At 41.0% G+C, this 19890-nt stretch overlaps 1 protein-coding gene across 3 annotated transcripts in view; it reads right to left on the bottom strand.

Moving 5' to 3' along the window:
* Positions 1 to 19890, bottom strand: part of LOC134814281 (uncharacterized) — an 81681-nt gene that overhangs the window by 10070 nt on the left and 51721 nt on the right. Inside the window, exons 12-29 of one of the 3 annotated variants that reach the window (XM_063822368.1) lie at positions 19542 to 19830; positions 19186 to 19352; positions 18933 to 19076; positions 17858 to 17920; positions 16748 to 16858; positions 16393 to 16548; positions 15781 to 15900; positions 15271 to 15400; positions 14299 to 14506; positions 13894 to 14020; positions 13679 to 13781; positions 13365 to 13525; positions 9760 to 9883; positions 9458 to 9568; positions 7732 to 7824; positions 7401 to 7543; positions 7166 to 7248; positions 6486 to 6617 (exon numbers count right to left, since the gene is read on the bottom strand). In XM_063822368.1, the coding sequence (XP_063678438.1) occupies positions 6486 to 6617; positions 7166 to 7248; positions 7401 to 7543; positions 7732 to 7824; positions 9458 to 9568; positions 9760 to 9883; positions 13365 to 13525; positions 13679 to 13781; positions 13894 to 14020; positions 14299 to 14506; positions 15271 to 15400; positions 15781 to 15900; positions 16393 to 16548; positions 16748 to 16858; positions 17858 to 17917 (1862 nt within the window). In that variant the 5' untranslated portion in view covers positions 17918 to 17920; positions 18933 to 19076; positions 19186 to 19352; positions 19542 to 19830. Of the gene's footprint in view, positions 1 to 6485; positions 6618 to 7165; positions 7249 to 7400; positions 7544 to 7731; positions 7825 to 9457; positions 9569 to 9759; positions 9884 to 13364; positions 13526 to 13678; positions 13782 to 13893; positions 14021 to 14298; positions 14507 to 15270; positions 15401 to 15780; positions 15901 to 16392; positions 16549 to 16747; positions 16859 to 17857; positions 17921 to 18112; positions 18530 to 18932; positions 19077 to 19185; positions 19353 to 19541; positions 19831 to 19890 lie in introns of those variants that run through there. The other 2 variants (XM_063822367.1, XM_063822366.1) reach the window with 2 other exon arrangements.

Below are 19890 nucleotides of genomic sequence, written 5' to 3'. Positions count from 1 at the left end.
ATGTCCGCCTATGTCCGCCTATGTCCGTCTATGTCCGCCTATGTCCGTCTATGTCCGCCTATGTCCTGTCCTTTTTGGATTCTATGAGACAAGCGGACATAGACGGACGTGACACCCCCCCCTTTAATATATTTATTTTACATTATTATATTTTAGTGTGACTTCTATAATTTCATTTATGTAATAACCATTGATCAATAAATTGCGGCACACGCCAACCTCCACCGTGGGGTTTCAAAACAAAAAGTCAATAATGGCTGGTTGAGTAGTATAGTAGGGTATCACATTACGCACGCCGGTCTTATCTACGTTTTTATCTGTGACAGTGTGAGGTCATCGTTTTAATGTGCTCGGACTCCTGCCTTCTTTGTTGTAACTTTGAATGTAGTCCGTTTCAAGTTGTGATCTTACTTTTTCTATTATCTTACCTTAAATTCGATCGTGTCTTATTTTGAGTGTTTGAATAGCGTAAGTTATTCAGTAAGTGCAAGTGACGAGTTATAAATCAAAAATAAATTATAAAACAATTAAGGATTTGAGATAATTGATGATATACTGACTGTTTGTGAAACAGTTATTAAATCCAACCTTAAAAAGCACTTGCTATCCCTCCAAAATCGAGATGACCCTAATACATGGTAACTAATCTATATTATATCTCAAATTCTACATCCGGTACGGCTCTGCACACATGATATCTCGTCTCTCTCTGCCACGAATGATGAAACATGGCTAACCTTTCAAACTATGATTTAAAACTTCAACCCAAACTAAAACTCAACTGGGCTCTCCTGTGTCACCAAACTAAACCAATAAGTAATTTTAATTATTATATTTTTCTATATTAATTGTATAATAAGTATATTGACGTAGTGGATGGTTGATGGGGTTTCAAGCACAGGTCACTCTCAAATCCAAAGATAAGCAGTGGCCTTCGGCACTTGAAACCTCTTCAAACTTCCCCTGATTTATTTATTATTGATATTGCATTCCCCTATCAAGATTCCTGAGAAAGTGCGATGAGACTGGATTTTGGCCATTTGAAATCTAGGTAAACTATAGGTAAAAATATAATATTAATCATAAGCTAAAATGTACTAATCTTTGTATTCTAAATGGGGAAAAAGAAGAAACATTGTCAGTCAGTCGAGAAAATTGTCAGTCAGGCTATATGGCAGCTTTGTAGATCTTTTGACTATGCTAGTAGTGGTCCCAGACTTGCGACTGGAATTGCGGTGTTAAATCGATTTAATGGTATACCAACGATCCACCTCCCACTTGTTGTTTGGTACTTAGCATTAATAGTGTTAGCTGTAGCCATTTATAGCAAGAATCTTAAAACTAAAGGGGATGACAGGGAAAAGAGGAAGGAAAAAGAATAACGGAACAAACAATTAATTAAAGTATTTACAGGAGCATTAGTTATTGTAATTACAAGCTTCAATAATAAATCACTGCTAAAATGTATTAATCTAAATTGTATTCTAAATGGGGAAAAGAAGAAACATTGTCAGTCAGTCGAGAAAATTGTCAGTCAGGCTATATGGCAGCTTTGTAGATGTTGTGACAATGCTAGTAGTGGTCCCAGGCTTGCGACTGGAATTGCGGTGTTAAATCGATTTAATGGTATACCAACGATCCACCTCCCACTTGTTGTTTGGTACTTAGCATTAATAGTGTTAGCTGTAGCCATTTATAGCAAGAATCTTAAAACTAAAGGGGATGACAAGGAAAAGAGGAAGGAAAAAGAATAACGGAACAAACAATTAATTAAAGTAATTATAGGAGCATTAGATATTGTAATTACAAGCTTCAATAATAAATCACTGACTAAAACTTCTAATTAAAATGACACTTGGTACGCTCGCCCATTTTCACTGGTCAGTCTGAACTTCGGTTTAGCACGTTGTACACTTATTCACCTAAGTTTCAGAATTTGTTCAGTTTAGCAGAGTTAGTACCCGTGTTTCAATAAATCAAAAGATATCAGGGGAGTTCTTTAATAATGTTATGGTCATCTAGAATACCGAACTTCCTGAAAACGTTATCATATTTCCTCAGACAACGTTTAATGCCTTTAATCAGTCTATCACGGCTATATCCTCTATCAATTAGAATTTTGAATATTTTGTGAAGATGGGAGGTAAAGATATCCAATCTAGTGCAAACATTACCATATCTAAGAACTTGACTTGAAAAAACGTTGTAGCCAACCTCGGTTGGGATGTTACTGTGAGGAAATGTAAGGGATACAACATGAAAATTAAAATCATCAGTTTTGTTATACACTGATATTTCTAGTCCTTCTGTGGAAATATTAATATTTAAATCAAGGTAGTTAATGATTTTATTATTGGAACCAGCTCGCTCCATCTCCAATGAATTAGGATAAATATCTTTAATCAATTGATGAAAGTAAAGGTAGTTAATAATAGATAAATCGTCAACATATCGTTCATTATTGGATAATATCTTTGCTAATCCCATTTTCTTTTCCTGAAGTAAACGTTTCATATAATTAAATTCCTTTTTGCCAACAGTGAGATCAGCTATAGGGGAACTTGAATTTCCACCCATAGGAATACCATTAGTTTGTATGAATACAATCCCACCGAAGACGACATAAGTGTTATAAATAATAAATTTAACAGCCTCTTTTAGGTCATCTTGACTAAAGCAGGCATGAGAATCATAGGTTTTATTGGAAAAGAAACATGTATTACTGTCTCTTTTAGAAATACAAATATATCTATTACGGTCTGAAAATATTAAATCAACAACTTCATTAATCATATTCTCTACTTCAATCAAGTCTAATCTGGTATAAAGAGTAGTAAAATCATATACTTGTATATTATAAACATCACTATTTTTGATAGCTTCAAGGAATTCACTTGAGGAATCTATGCTCCAAAACATGTTTATACCGCTGTTGTTGTAGATTGCCTCGCAGTATTTCTTGAAGTATTTCCTCAAAAGTTTCAGACAACAGTTAACTTGGACGTTAAGTTGTTTCGTAACGCAAAAACGGGCACCTGCAATGAACCTCGCCTTGTAAGGGTTCTTAGTGCGATTGTCACGTGTAACGTGCAGTGACGAAAAGTACTTATTTTGTACAAAGTGATTGTATGAGCATATCCTGGGTATTAAAAGTTAGCAGGTCAATATAGTCAAGGATAATAACTTGTGGCTACAATATTTTCTGTACTGTCTAAGCTAGACCTGCATACAAGAAACCTGGAGCTGGCTATGTTAAATGTTAACATTAAATCGGTCTCGCTGGCTTGTTAGATGTAACTCTGGCAGTAATTGAAAACAATCAAGACCAAAATATCAATGACCATGAAAATCCCCGTGGCATAAAGTTTAAAAGTGACTTAACTAGGTGTCCAGTATGGAAAGAGTATATATATATATATATTTAAAACGGCCGAAAAATGTGTCACCCTTAATCCCGTACCTTACTGTATTATGCTTTACTGATTATATTACCGAGGAATAATCAGTTCTTCATTATTGCCAAAAAAAGTGTACGTAAAATTATCTTCGACGGGATTCGAACCCTCGATCTGCAAATTGGGACCAGACCTACTAACCATCTGCATCAAAGCCACGAGATCAAATATCTAGTTAAGTAATATTTATATATAATCGCGCGTTTCTGCTCATTCTGTAATGCTGAAAAAGGACACCTTGTTACATTTTTTCTGTGTTTATTTACAAATTTTGTGCGATAAGCCTAACTCACAGTCTCGCCTTAATCTTGACCTGGGTATTGCATTGTTTGATTGTGCCGTAAAAATAAATATTTGTTTTATTAAATTTGTTTTATTATTAGAAACTGGAATTTAACAATATTTCTAACAGGCGACCATGGAAGAACAAAATATTGTAATCAAGATAAGAGACGGAGATCCTTTGCTGGTCTCAAAAGAACGACTCACAGTTGAAAGTCGTATGTTTCGTTACCTAATAGAAGAGCTGAAGTATGATGAGCTTGAATTTGACGACTTTACACCAGAAGCTGTGACCTTGTTTTTAACCTTACTAGAGGACAAACAGTTTGTAGAGATTGAAGATCATATGTACAAAGAGATACATAAACTTTCCAGAGTATTCGAAGTTGAGTGGTTAAAGGGAAGCTGTATTAGTTGGTTGAGGAGCAGAATCATCTCGGCTGCAGGAACTGCAGACAAGACATTCACATTGAATGAGAGCTGGTACATCTTTATAAAGTGGGAGGATAAAGATATGTTGAACGAGTTAAAGTCCTGTCTAGTGGTCCAGGACAATTCAGCATTCATCTCCGAGTATATGTCGGATGTTTACAGACTGGAGGAAGGGCAAATAGATCTGATGTTGACATTGGGAGGAAGTAACTCTGATCTGTTTCTTCAAACTATAACGCAGAATTTGATCGGACAAAGAAAACTTCAAGACAAGATTAAGTATCTCCTTCAAAAAATGAACCTCGCGTTCTGTAGTGAACGGAATGAAGAACTTTTTCATCATGTTTTTGAGGATATATCGAATTTACCTGAAATATCAGTTGCTGATATGCAGTTTTCTTTAAGATTGATGTCGGATACTTCAAGATTGGTCACCAGTCGTAGAGAGAGAAAGAAAACGAAATCGTTGGTGCATGTGGTTTATGATGATAAGAAATATATCAATCAAATTAGTAGATGCACAAAAACGAATGAGATTATAAAGGAAATTTCTGAAGATCGTGTTACAACGATGTTCCTGGTGGTCGAGCAATTGCTTTACGTTTCTACAAAAACACACCCGATAAAGAAGAGGCAATGACATTTTTAGCTTCACTTCAGAACCTCTGCAGCGACAAAAGGCTACAAAAAATATCAGGCGAATACTTAGATACCATTATAGCTGCCTTAAACTATTCCAATCTTGCAAAGTCTGATGATATTATCAATATGCTCAATAAGATTAAGAGTAATGATAAGCTCACCACATGTCATCAGAACGTTATCATAAAACGTGATAAATTCATTACAGTAACAGAAGATAAGGAGTGGAAAACCCTGTATACCTTTAAACACCCTGGTACAGGAACCTGCACAGAGACATGTAAATGTGGTTTTATCTTGAGAAGAACTAAACCAGACGGTAACCTGACGGTAACAGAACTTTGTACAAACAGTGAGTATTACAAAGACACTGGAGTACATTTCCATGATATTATCTCCGCACATGAAATGTTCATGTATAATACTATGTCAGGACACACAGCTGCTGGTAACAAAGTAACTGTGGTAGGTGTGTGGAAGTGGCAAAAGAAATGGTTACGTGACATTACAGACTGGAAGTTTGCAGAGCGGCATATAGCTTACAATGTTACTGATTATATGGTCGCTAAACAACACTAAATAATACTTAATATTGTTTATTGTTTAAAGTGTTCATTAAGTTTATTAAGTTTGTGTACACTTACTTACTTATTACTTACACTGTACATTATGATTATGAGTGAGTACAGGACAGGTATTTCACGTATGTTAACTGTTATTATAATTATGTACCTTGACGGCTGAAATTTGGTCAGTGTAAACAATCGGTGCACACATAGTTTTAGCCACTCAAATTTGTTATCTATCAACATTTCTGCCATCCCATTTTTACCCGATAATAAGTTTTACCAATCAAATATTTTTCAGTTATCATTCTTCAAATTAAAGTTAATTATCGTCAAAATATAATTATTATGTGTTAAAATTTCTGCTCAAAAATTACTCTTATTTTGATGTTGTTTAGTTTTATGTAGTTTTTTTTTCAGACTCAGTTCACTGAAATTCTCAGTCACCCAGAACAACTTCTAAAGTGATAATACAAGTGCTGACGGTTTATTATTTAATTAATTTATTGATTTTTGCAACAAGTTCTTGTTTTACCTCAGTTGAGATGGAAAATTGTATTAATATTATTTCAAAAATAATCACATATAATATGTGTGAATTAATTAACGAGGTCTTACTCTTACTTGAGTTTTAAAACAACCATTAGCTCCACTAGAGCCAAAATAGAGTAGTGAAAATAAGATGCTAGAAAAACATCCCTCGCTCGTTAACAATTAATTATTAACCCAGGAGGTGACCGGGACATGATTTCAGGCCTGACCGGGACCGGGACCGGGACCGGGACCGGGATACAAAATGTGACTTGACCGGGACCGGGACCGGGACCAGGACTGAGATTATCAATTTACCGGGACCGGGACCGGGACCGGGACCAATAATTTCTGGGATTTCTATCTTACCGGGACCGGGACCAACAATTACCGGGATTTGACCGGGATGACCGGGATGACCGGGACCAAAACTGGTATTCTCATATTGAAAGCTGCAACCGGGAATCCCAGTCACCTCCTGTATTAACCGGCCCGGTATTATTAATTAAACTTACTGGTATTGTCAATAAAAGTAATTTTACTTACTGGTATTGTGAGTAAAAATAATTTAACTTACTGGTATTGTGAGTAAAGACAAGGTCTGTCTAGACACCAGGAAGTCTCGTCGTTTTTATCATAACAGTCGGGATCATTATCACAAACATGTTCCGGATTGATACAGCTGAGTTCGTCAACGCACATAATATGCCTGCAAGTGAAAAGTTAAACTGAGATAAGAGTGGAATTAAAATCTAACATAATTTTATTTGGTTATGCAGTACAATGCAAACGAACTTATAATTAAAGAGTGCTCCAATGATAATGTTATACTTTTATAGTTTGAAATAAACGAATTTAGCTTTTATTTTAGACTTCACGTCTCCCGAAATAAAACTGCGAACAAAGTGAAACAAGGAACTAAGTAAACTGTAAAACCAAATTTTCGTCACGCATTGGACTTTATCAAGAGGGGAACCTTGAAAAAGTCCAATGTGTGACGAAAATTTGGTTTTAAAGTTTACTTAGTTCCTTGTTTCACTTTGTTCGCAGTTTTATTTCGGGAGACGTGAAGTCTAAAATGAAAGCTAAATTCGTCTCAAACTCACGCTCAGCCTTAAGATCTATTTTTAGTTTGAAATAAACAAAGTTTTACACCAAAATTACAACAACTGTAACGCTACAACAACTGTAACACACTGTAACGCACTGTAACGAACTGTAACGCACTGTAACGAACTGTAACGAACTGTAACGCACCCTGAATCGCAAAGATCTTCAACTTCTTCCACGTATTTATTTTTGTCGAGGTAAATATAGTCAACCTTCAGTGTCACCGTACCCTAAAAATCACCCAATCGCTAATCACTTCCAGTCAACAATCAAATGGACAGTTTTAAAGTTTCAACCAAAGTTAGAAGTTAATTAAGTACCGACTAAAGCAGAAAGAGAATTAATCAAAGTGAAAGTGAAAGTGAAAGTGATCTGACGAGACCTTATCAGCTGAGTGTGAAGGTCTGTTTATCCAGAACTCAATTTCAAACGATTTCCCAGCAGTCGAGTTAAAGAAAACAGTTTCCCAGTTACTGTTTAGAACAAAACTAGATGGTGTATTGAGTTCGCCACCCTCTGAGTTCACTGCATGGGAAAGTGAATGAGAAAATAATATATATAATAGATATGAAAAAGTTGTCAAACTAGATGGACGATTTTGTGTACTTTTAACATAGCACTATACTATATTTTATAAACAAATTAACAACAGAGCATCCCTCTCCAGTATTTTGGTGGCCACAACCTGAATTTTGCTTAGCAAATTTCATTACCTGGAGCATCTATACAGGTGTAAGTGTCCTCACTCACTTCCTCTGGTTCACTTTCAGTCCCATCGGTTGTGTAATCACCCAATACAGTAGGAGCTGTTAATAATGTGGTTTTATTTATTTATAAGCAGCAAGTGGGCAGGATATAGAGCAAGTAGATGACTTTGTTTACCTTGGAAGCAGAATAATGAGTGCGGAGAAGGACTTTGATGTTAGGAAAGCAAAGGCATGGGGGGCGGGTGGGCGACAATTGACCCCCCGACAATTGACCCCCCGACAATTGACCCCCGACAATTGACCCCCCGACAATTAACCCCCCGACAATTGACCCCCGACAATTGACCCCCCGACAATTGACCCCCCGACAATTGACCCCCGAAAATATAATTTAATACAATTAACCCTGACCCTGACCCTGACCCTGACCCTGACCCTGACCCTGACCCTGACCCTGACCCTGACCCTGACCCTGACCCTGACCCTGACCCTGACCCTGACTCTGACCCTGACCGGACCCTGACCCTGACCCTGACCCTGACCCTGACCCTGACCCTGACCCTGACCCTGACCCTGACCCTGACCCTGACCCTGACCCTGACCCTGACCCTGACCCTGACCCTGACCCTGACCCTGACCCTGACCCTGACCCTGACCCTGACCCTGACCCTGACCCTGACCCTGACCCTGACCCTGACCCCGACCCTGACCCTGACCCAGGAACAGCTGTCCCTGACCCTAACCCCAACCCTAACCCTAACCCTAACCCCAACCCTAACCCTAACCCTAACCCGATTAATTTACCCCAGTTTAATTACAATTGTCGGGGGGGTCAATTGTCGGGGGGTCAATTGTCGTACTAAGCCCTAGATTTCGCGACAATTGACCCCAGTGTAATTACATAGAGGGTCAATTGTCGGGGGGTCAATTGTCGGGGGGTTAATTGTCGGGGGGTCAATTGTCGGGGGGTCAATTGTCGTACTAAACCCTAGATTTCGCGACAATTGACCCCAGTGTAATTACATAGGGGGTCAATTGTCGGGGGGTCAATTGTCGGGGGGTCAATTGTCGGGGGGTCAATTGTCGCGGTACCATGGGGGGCCTGTCATCAGTTAAAGACAACCTGGAAGTCTGGAATGCGCAGGGACTTAAAGATCCGTGTCTTTCGAGCAACGGTTGAGTCCGTACTCCTGTACGGCTCTGAAGCTTGGACGATAAGCCAATCCATGACTAAGCGGATCAATGGATGCTACACTAGAATGCTCCGGATGGCCTTGAACATACGTTGGCCACAAATCATCAACAACAGTGATTTATACGGCAACATCCCCAAGCCATCAGCGATGATAGCCTCCAGAAGAATGAGACTGTCTGGACATGTAGCCAGGCATGACGACCTTCTGGCAAACCAACTTCTGTTCTGGGACCCTCAGCATGGATACAGGAGACCGGGGAGGCCCCACCTTACGTTTCTGGACATGCTAAAGAAGGACACCAGCCTTTCCTGTGTTGAAGAGATAAGATCTGTTATGCTTGACCGCGACGTGTGGCGAGGAATTGTAGCTGCTCGGACCAAGAAGCCGACTTAAGTCAGTCAGTCAGTAAGTCATTTATTTATAATTATTTAAATTAACAAGTTAAAAAGTATGTCATATGCTCACATCCAAAGTTGTTTGGTGTTTCTAGATATAGGGTAGTGTGAATAAAAATAAATCTATTTTCCATTTTTTACTTGCGCCAGGATCAGCAGTTGGGGGGTCCGTGTACCCCTCACCGTCCTTCAGAGTACATCCCCATTTACCACCGATAGTTCCATCACTTCCTGCTGTCACTACCACGGACTCTGGGAGGTTAATAATTTCATCATCTAATTGTTTATCTAGGATGGTAGATACACAACTCAGAGTGGCAAATAGAGTTGTTAAAAAGTGTAATTGCTGGCTGTCCTATTTGATGGGACATACACCTGTGATCGCAACATATCACGAGGAATATGCATATTCTTATTATTATTCCCATTCAAGTCCAACCCACCAGTAACAGTCCTGTTAAGCCCTACAAATTGTCGGAGAACTTTCTTAGTGTCTATGTCCCTCACGTTTATCACACTGTTTCGCATGGTGTAGGCTGCGTTCTCTCCACTCAATGTTATATTTACCTGTTGAGTGTTAGTTTGGAACTGGCAATCTCACTCAAATTAGGGCGCGCAGTCACGTGACCGGTAATCAAAAGGGTCCGTGCTGAGCTCAAATTTGGGGAGCTGAGGGGGGTGATGGGTCCGTGCTGAGCTCAAATTAGAGGAGCTGAGGGGGTGATGGGTCCGTGCTGAGCTCAAATTAGGGGAGCTGAGGGGGGTGATGGGTCCGTGCTGAGCTCAAATTAGGGGAGCTGAGGGCAGAGGGGGTGATGGGTCCGTGCTGAGCTCAAATTAGGGGAGCTGAGTGGGGTGATGGGTCCGTGCTGAGCTCAAATTTGGGGAGCTGAGGGGGGTGATGGGTCCGTGCTGAGCTCAAATTAGGGGAGCTGAGGGGGTGATGGGTCCGTGCTGAGCTCAAATTAGGGGAGCTGAGGGGGGTGATGGGTCCGTGCTGAGCTCAAATTAGGGGAGCTGAGGGGGTGATGGGTCCGTGCTGAGCTCAAATTAGGGGAGCTGAGGGGGGTGATGGGTCCGTGCTGAGCTCAAATTAGGGGAGCTGAGTGGGGTGATGGGTCCGTGCTGAGCTCAAATTAGGGGAGCTGAGTGGGGTGATGGGTCCGTGCTGAGCTCAAATTAGGGGAGCTGAGGGGGGTGATGGGTCCGTGCTGAGCTCAAATTAGGGGAGCTGAGTGGGGTGATGGGTCCGTGCTGAGCTCAAATTAGGGGAGCTGAGGGGGTGATGGGTCCGTGCTGAGCTCAAATTAGGGGAGCTGAGGGGGGTGATGGGTTCGTGCTGAGCTCAAATTAGGGGAGCTGAGTGGGGTGATGGGTCCGTGCTGAGCTCAAATTAGGGGAGCTGAGGGGGGTGATGGGTCCGTGCTGAGCTCAAATTAGGGGAGCTGAGTGGGGTGATGGGTCCGTGCTGAGCTCAAATTAGGGGAGCTGAGTGGGGTGATGGGTCCGTGCTGAGCTCAAATTAGGGGAGCTGAGTGGGGTGATGGGTCCTTGCTGAGCTCAAATTAGGGGAACTGAGGGGGGTGATGGGTCCGTGCTGAGCTCAAATTAGGGGAGCTGAGGGGGGTGATGGGTCCGTGCTGGGCTCAAATTAGGAGAGCTGAGGGGGGTGATGGGTCCGTGCTGAGCTCAAATTTGGGGAGCTGAGTGGGGTGATGGGTCCGTGCTGAGCTCAAATTAGGGGAGCTGAGTGGGGTGATGGGTCCGTGCTGAGCTCAAATTAGGGGAGCTGAGTGGGGTGATGGGTCCGTGCTGAGCTCAAATTAGGGGAGCTGAGTGGGGTGATGGGTCCGTGCTGAGCTCAAATTAGGGGAGCTGAGGGGGGTGATGGGTCCGTGCTGAGCTCAAATTAGGGGAGCTGAGGGGGGTGATGGGTCCGTGCTGAGCTCAAATTAGCGGAGCTGAGTGGGGTGATGGGTCCGTGCTGAGCTCAAAGTAGGGGAGCTGAGGGGGTGATGGGTCCGTGCTGAGCTCAAATTAGGGGAGCTGAGGGGGGTGATGGGTCCGTGCTGAGCTCAAATTAGGGGAGCTGAGGGGGGTGATGGGTCCGTGCTGAGCTCAAATTAGGGGAGCTGAGGGGGGTGATGGGTCCGTGCTGAGCTCAAATTAGGGGAGCTGAGTGGGGTGATGGGTCCGTGCTGAGCTCAAAGTAGGGGAGCTGAGGGGGTGATGGGTCCGTGCTGAGCTCAAATTAGGGGAGCTGAGTGGGGTGATGGGTCCGTGCTGAGCTCAAATTAGGGGAGCTGAGGGGGGTGATGGGTCCGCCGTCCGTGCTGAGCTCAAATTAGGGGAGCTGAGTGGGGTGATGGGTCCGTGCTGAGCTCAATTTAGGGGAGCTGAGTGGGGTGATGGGTCCGTGCTGAGCTCAAGTTAGGGGAGCTGAGTGGGGTGATGGGTCCGTGCTGAGCTCAAAGTAGGGGAGCTGAGGGGGTGATGGGTCCGTGCTGAGCTCAAATTAGGGGAGCTGAGGGGGGTGATGGGTCCGTGCTGAGCTCAAATTAGGGGAGCTGAGGGGGGTGATGGGTCCGTGCTGAGCTCAAATTAGGGGAGCTGAGTGGGTTGATGGGTCCGTGCTGAGCTCAAAGTAGGGGAGTTGAGGGGGTGATGGGTCCGTGCTGAGCTCAAATTAGGGGAGCTGAGTGGGGTGATGGGTCCGTGCTGAGCTCAAATTAGGGGAGCTGAGGGGGTGATGGGTCCGCCGTCCGTGCTGAGCTCAAATTAGGGGAGCTGAGTGGGGTAATGGGTCCGTGCTGAGCTCAATTTAGGGGAGCTGAGTGGGGTGATGGGTCCGTGCTGAGCTCAAATTAGGGGAGCTGAGTGGGGTGATGGGTCCGTGCTGAGCTCAAAGTAGGGGAGCTGAGGGGGTGATGGGTCCGTGCTGAGCTCAAATTAGGGGAGCTGAGGGGGGTGATGGGTCCGTGCTGAGCTCAAATTAGGGGAGCTGAGGGGGGTGATGGGTCCGTGTTGAGCTCAAATTAGGGGAGCTGAGTGGGGTGATGGGTCCGTGCTGAGCTCAAAGTAGGGGAGCTGAGGGGGTGATGGGTCCGTGCTGAGCTCAAATTTGGGGAGCTGAGTGGGGTGATGGGTCCGTGCTGAGCTCAAATTAGGGGAGCTGAGGGGGGTGATGGGTCCGTGCTGAGCTCAAATTAGGGGAGCTGAGTCATGAGTGGGGTGATGGGTCCGTGCTGAGCTCAAATTAGGGGAGCTGAGGGGGTGATGGGTCCGTGCTGAGCTCAAATTAGGGGAGCTGAAGGGGTGATGGGTCCGTGCTGAGCTCAAATTATGGGAGCTGAGGGGGTGATGGGTCCGTGCTGAGCTCAAATTAGGGGAGCTGAGTCATGAGTGGGGTGATGGGTCCGTGCTGAGCTCAAATTAGGGGAGCTGAGGGGGTGATGGGTCCGTGCTGAGCTCAAATTAGGGGAGCTGAGGGGGTGATGGGTCCGTGCTGAGCTCAAATTAGGGGAGCTGAGGGGGGTGATGGGTCCGTGCTGAGCTCAAATTAGGGGAGCTGAGTGGGGTGATGGGTCCGTGCTGAGCTCACATTAGGGGAGCTGAGTGGGGTGATGGGTCCGTGCTGAGCTCAAATTAGAGGAGCTGAGGGGGTGATGGGTCCGTGCTGAGCTCAAATTAGAGGAGCTGAGGGGGTGATGGGTCCGTGCTGAGCTCAAATTAGGGGAGCTGAGGGGGGTGATGGGTCCGTGCTGAGCTCAAATTAGGGGAGCTGAGGGGGGTGATGCAGATGGCCGATTGGTCTGTGCTGAGCTCAGGACTTTAATAATAATATAATAATAACTAGAAATTTATACATCGCTTTATAGCCAAAAAGTCTCTTTTTAAACAAGATTTAATTTTAAAGGGTTTTGTTGAAATCCCCCCCCCCCCCCCCCCCCCCAAATATAACCATCAAACAATATTAATTATTATGTATGGATACATTCATCAAGTGCCCTTTTTCATATTACACAATAAACATCCACTGCAGTCTAACCTGAACATGTTTCATAGGTTTCACTGCGAAGTTGGCGTAATACTGAAAGTGGCCGAAATACTTAAGGGACACCGTCTGAGTGAAAGAAGTCCAATCTGTGAACTCGGCCTCGGGCTTGTGAGCAGCGTTGCTTGTAGCTGCCGCTGCGTCAAATACCTTTCCTGAGAATAATATTGACAGTCGACAGATAAAATGTTTTAAATGGTCATAAAAATTTGATAAAGGTCAAGAGGTCAAGCATTACTTTTGGTCAAAATAGAATTTTATAATATAACATGTTAAATGGTGTAACAGATAAGAATTTTAAAACTTACCGATAAAATCTGTGTAATAGGAAAGCAGTTCACCCCAGTGAACATAGTTCATATCCGTCTCGAACGAGGCTTTAGATTCTGGTTCCCACGGTACAAGCATTACCTGTAAAACACATGACTGTGTTATTCTACATACCCGTTATATAATCATATAAATTTAAATTAACAGGCACACTTGAAAACCAAAAAATTACTTGATATTAACAGCTGGGTACCTGATAAGTAATGTTGTTGTCTTTACTGGTCCAGGTTATAGGACCTCCGTGGTCACCTTTAGTGGGGATGTATCCGACTAAACCAAGTTCTGATGATTTGTAAAAACACCTTTTAGCTGTCATCAATCTGGAAAGTAAAACACAATTTAGCTGTCATCAATCTGGAAAGTAAAACACAATTTAGCTGTCATCAATCTGGAAAGTAAAACACAATTTAGCTGTCAATCTGGAAAGTTTGACATGAGCTTTTTCTAGACTAAATAAATTGCAGCTCATCATTTTTGAAAAAATTACAGGAAAACAATGTGACCAGTGCAGTGATGGGTAATTTGTTCATAGATCATAACATTCACAAACATGCCATAAATTGCCAATTGAAGCTCTGGATTCAGCAGCACGACTCACGGCTTAGCAGAATACTGGTTGACAGCGTTGGGTCTATGAGTCACCATTTTATCCTCCACATCGTTAACATGGGAGTTCTTAGTGTCACATTTACCACCGTCAATGTAAGCCAGGTACTGATACTGGGGTAAGTCACGTTGGATGGGGTACCATGAGTCAAACAGGTTGTCATATTGTTTGGAATTGTGGGAGCCCCAGTCGCCGTATCCTGGAAAATTTAATTATAATATAGGATTTCTATTATTATTAATTGGTTAATTGCCAGAGTGTGAGTACATTCTTAATAAAATACTCTGAAAATTTAGTTGCTGCTGGCCGGAGATTATCTTTGAAAATAGGGAACGTATCTCGAAATAATTGGTTAAAAACATAGCTAGAACTGTATCGTATCTTCTAAATTATATATCTTATATATATATATAGATTACAACACTACAGCTGAAGACACACATATATTTCGAAAGCTCCTGCTTAACAAACATTTCGTATCATTTTTATAAAAATATAACCCTCCAACACAACAAATCTATTACATTTATTGAAAAAAGCCGAAACTATTTTATTTTAATTATATTCACAAGTGGGTCGCCTTTATGTCTTCATGATCACCATCAATCTTAAACTTGTCGATTTCATACTCAACATCAGCTAACGCGCATCACACATATTTATGCATATTACATGATACATAATATATATTATATAGATTATCGATAGATAGGATTTATATATCATATCTATACGTAGTTCGTATTTTAAATATGAGGAGTTTTAAATAAAGACCCTAATTAAGACTATCTCAGTAGCCCAATAAGGACTATCTCAGTAGCCTTATAAATACTATCTCAGTTACCTAATTAAGACTATATTATTAAACTAACTAAGACTATCTCAGTAACCTAATAAAGACTATATTATTAATCTAATTAAGACTATCTCAGTAACCGAATAAAGACTATCTTATTAATCTACCTGATGCACAGAGCGTTGTGTAATAGTCCGACTCATTGACAGCAAAGTGTGACAGCCACAGTTCTATTTTATCGACATCTGTTTCCATGCCAAATTTGAAGTCATCAACTTGAATTATGGCAATATCGTTCTGAAATTTTGATGGAAATAAGCTTCCATATAAATTACACAGTCAATCAAGGCCATGCTATGACCCTGAAAACCGAATGTTAATCACATTTCAGAGCATGCAACCTGTAATCTGTATTATATAGATAGTAAACAAAAGGAGATAATATAATGACTAAGGTGAAAGGCTAGGTCTCAGCCTGTGCTTCCCGTCTCCCCTTCTAGAACCCCCCCCCCCCCGGCCCTCCCCCCCACCCCCGGCCCTCCCCCCACCCCGGCCCTCCCCCCACCCCCGGCCCTACCCCCCACCCCCGGCCCTCCCCCCACCCCCGGCCCTCCCCCCACCCCCGGCCCTCCCCCCCACCCCCGGCCCTCCCCCCCACCCCCCAGCATCAATCATACCTGCCACATCTTCCTATGATCGACCATCTTTAGCTCAGGATGTATGTACATCTGTAAAGGGGACCGGATCTGCTCCTTTGTCGAATTCGTCACTGACGACTTGTAGCGTCCGGCAACCACCTTCAAAATTTACTTTACTTAAACATTTGTAACGTACATTTAAAAGGAGTAAGGGGTCAGGATTGTAAGAAGTCAGGAGTGTAAGGAGTAAGGAGTCATGGCCCATGGGTGTAAGGAGTAACTTGGAGTAAGGAGAGCAAGGAATCACGAGTGTAAGGAGTAATGAGTAAGGAGAGCAAGGAGTCATGAGTGTAAGGAGTAAGGAGTGTAAGGACTAACAAGTGTAAGGAGTAAGTCGTGTAAGGAGTGTATGGAGTGTAAGGAGTAAACAGTGTAAGGAGTAAGGAGTGTAAGGAGTAAGGAGTGTAAGGAGTGTAAGGAGTGTAAGGAGTGTAAGGAGTGTAAGGAGTGTAAGGAGTAAAGAGTGTAAGGAGTCTTGATAAACGATCACACCTCAGCTCACAAGAGATCAACACAACATTAATCCACCCAAGTAACCGTAAAAATTTAAGAAATTAAATTCCGAATAAACGTGGAAAACACTCAATATACCTCTATTTGCGAGATTGGAACAAGTCGTTTCTCCTTATCAAAGGTAGCCCAATCTTCATGAAGACAACCACCGCTAGTGAGTACCAAGTTAGCCGCTATGATACTACCCGTACACATTGTAATTGTGTTCGAGCCTACTACACGGTTAATTCTAACCTGTCGTTATATTATTTGTTATATAATTATATGGTATTATATTCTGGGATTATTAAGAATATATTGAAAGGGCGAGTGGGAATCTGAATTTGTAGCATAGTAATAAAATTATAAGATTAAATAAGTGTATCGTTTAGTTATGTAAGCAAATAATCGATATCTCTTAACGGGGATAGTATTGATCATAATCCATATTTACCAAGTATTTTGGTACATCATCAGCGCTCATGTACTCCTGTGCATTTACATATCTGCGCTGTCTCCTATTCGGTATGGGATTAACTTTATCTTGCACTGATTCTGGAAACGACTGCGAAAAATTCATTTCATAACAATCACAGAAATCAAAATAGCTTAAAAATACAAAATCCACACATAAAACTTGTATTAAAAATGTATTAAAAATGTATTAAAAATGTATTTTTGTGCTTAGAATACAGCATTACAGCCTACCTTACTCGGGATTATTACGACGGGTTTATTAACGACCGGTTAAAATATGGTTCGGGAAAAATATGGCGAAATTGCTCAAAACCCACCACATTTTCCCGGTCGCCATTTTACCGGTGTCCAACCTTTCAATTTTAGATTCAAAAATTTTGTCTCAGATGTAAATTTCCTTATTAGAGATAAGCAAGTTTAGAAATTTTCGCATTGCTAAAACTTGTGAAACAAGTCGAATTATCAATAATTGTTGAAGGTAGACTAAAATAATGACTCGTGGTTAATCAAACTAGATGGAAAATAATTTTAACATTTGAAGCGTATATAACAACCAGATCGATATTAAGATAAAGGGAGAGCTGTTTAGTCTTCCAATAAGTTGTAATCATCTTCGTTATCTTCATCTGGATCATCCCTTTCATCAGTTTTAATTAATTCAAGTTTTAATTTAACTGTTACTTTCACTTTGAGTCCTATTTCATTATGTGGAGATAGTCAATACCTAAGAAATTAAAAATTGGCCTATTTAAATCAAATTTGACAATAAGGATATATGACAAGAATTGGGCAAAAAGGTGAATTTTTTGCAATTTTAGCCAAATGAAGTCGGAAAACCTACAACAAGTGTCCCAATAGTCTTCTTTAGTGAATATAAGACAACGATTAAAATATGAGCACCCATACCCCTTGGGAACCCTAAAAGCTGAGTAGGCGGGTTTATTAACGACCGGTGAAAATGTGGTTCGGGAAAAATATGGCGAAATTACCCTAAACCCACCACTTTATCCCGGTCATAATAATCCCGAGTAAGGTATATAATAAGTTTTAACTTTTTAAAGAGGTTTTTCTTTCTACATTTTCATACCTGTTCAGAACATCCAACCAACATCGATATCATGAATATTATGATTAAGACATACATCATCACCTGGAATATAGTTAGTTCAGTGGGTTTCTCCTGTTATACTTCATTAACTAGATTAACTATAATCGGGTGATGAATTGATATGGATGTACGAAAAGTACTGCAATATGAGTGAATATTAATTAGCATGTTTGTATTCTGTTTTGGGTCTTAGTAAATATGGGCAGTATCGAAATATGAATGAGACGTATATAGTTCAAGAATGGAATGTTTATTCATGTGATCGTACATAAGCTCCGTTTTTATTAATATAACAAATTATTTGGCTTCTGTATTATTACCACATTACAAATGTGCCGAATGACTAAATCAAATAGTTACAAGTTAAGAATATAAAGCTGAATAATTAATCATTTTTAAACATAATACTTGATAGTTGTGCTATTCCTACTCTCTCAATAATTTATCAGCTCCTATTAAGTTTATGAGAGAATCCAATTTGAATATTGAGTGTAATATCAAAATATATGAATGTTCTCTGGTGTTAACAAAACTTTGTGAGAAATGTGGAATGTGGTTTGTTAGGGTGCGGAATGTGGGTTGTTAGGGTGCGGAATGTGGTTTGATAGAGGTGAGGAGCGTAGGAAGGGGTTGGTTATTCGTTCGAGTCAACTGGGGGATGGTCTTTACATTATGAAATGAGGTATTTATATCCCGCTCATGATTAACCAACAACACAAGGAAGGTGGTTAACCATGTCAGAGCGGCTGGCTGTGAGAGATGATATGAGCAAATGAGAAATTTGAACAAAAGTGTACAAATAATCATTAAATGGTTTGGTGTGATATTTACTTGAGTTTTAAACATTTCAGGATACAGGTTGTAAGTACATTGCATCGTTATAATGTATATTTATCAACGTTAACGTAATATCATATGCTGTTAACTATAAGACTATATAATAGTATATTATATTCGAGCAAATATTATGTAAATATATTTTATAAACCTGTTATATTATATTCGAGCAAATATTATGTAAATATATTATTATATTATTATAATTTCTATAAACCTGTTAATCCAGCACCGTATTTATCACTGGGATCGAAGTTTTCGAATACGATTCCGTTCCATTTATCTAAACTAAGACCGCAAGTTTCTACCAAGTTATCAGAAGTAAAGAAAACATAATTCGGCATCTCTTCGACAGTCGCTTCTGGAAAGCACACAGTGTTTAGATTATAGAACTTACATAATATCGGATATGCGAGTACACACAATTTACTTCAAGATTTGTATTATCATTATAGACAGGGTATACGGACCTTCCGTGGAATTAAAGGCAAGGGAGAGGGAACCTTCGTAGTCCCAAACTTGGGTGCCAACTTTTTCAGTTGTCTTGATACAGTTTTCGTCTCCAGAGCCGAATATTTTGTTGTACAAGGTGTTTCCTTTGTTCTTTATTGCAACGTGATCGTTTGTTTTTTCCACCCTAAAATATGTTTTATGTTTTTGTGTGTAAAGCATATCATATTCGGGCTTCAATGATAGTTATCATAATTGGTACTTTTAAATTTATATTAGCGGTTATCAGTTGCACGGTATTGTACAACACAAGCTATACGTTTTATTGACAATTCATGAACTTAGTACCTAGTTAAAATAACAATTTGTTTCTTACTCCACAACCATGTACTGTTTATCATCCACGCACTCCCACTCCTCAGAAATGGTGAAATATGTTCTTTCTCCGCCATTACAGTAAATGTTACCAATACTGTTATCTTTATAATTGAAGAGCGTAATTTGGGAGTTCTGTTCATCTCCAGCGTACAGGAAGAGTGTGAAGGAGATGAAGTCGTAGCAAGGTAATCTGACGTAGTATGATTCTACTTCTTCCATGTTGACTGTTAGATTTATACTGTCACTTTTTGAGAAGTCTTGCCAATCTGTTATTTCCGGTCCGTTGTCTGAAATGTGTGATGTTATGTGTATATTTTAGGTAATAACTAGATATTATTATTAACTTT

The sequence above is a fragment of the Bolinopsis microptera genome, chromosome 4 (assembly GCF_026151205.1).
Source record: "Bolinopsis microptera isolate Bmic1 chromosome 4, MBARI_Bmic_1.0, whole genome shotgun sequence".
NCBI classification, from domain to species: domain Eukaryota; kingdom Metazoa; phylum Ctenophora; class Tentaculata; order Lobata; family Bolinopsidae; genus Bolinopsis; species Bolinopsis microptera.
Note: the sequence above shows the minus strand (reverse complement) of the source record. Positions and strands in the feature narration are given on the sequence as shown.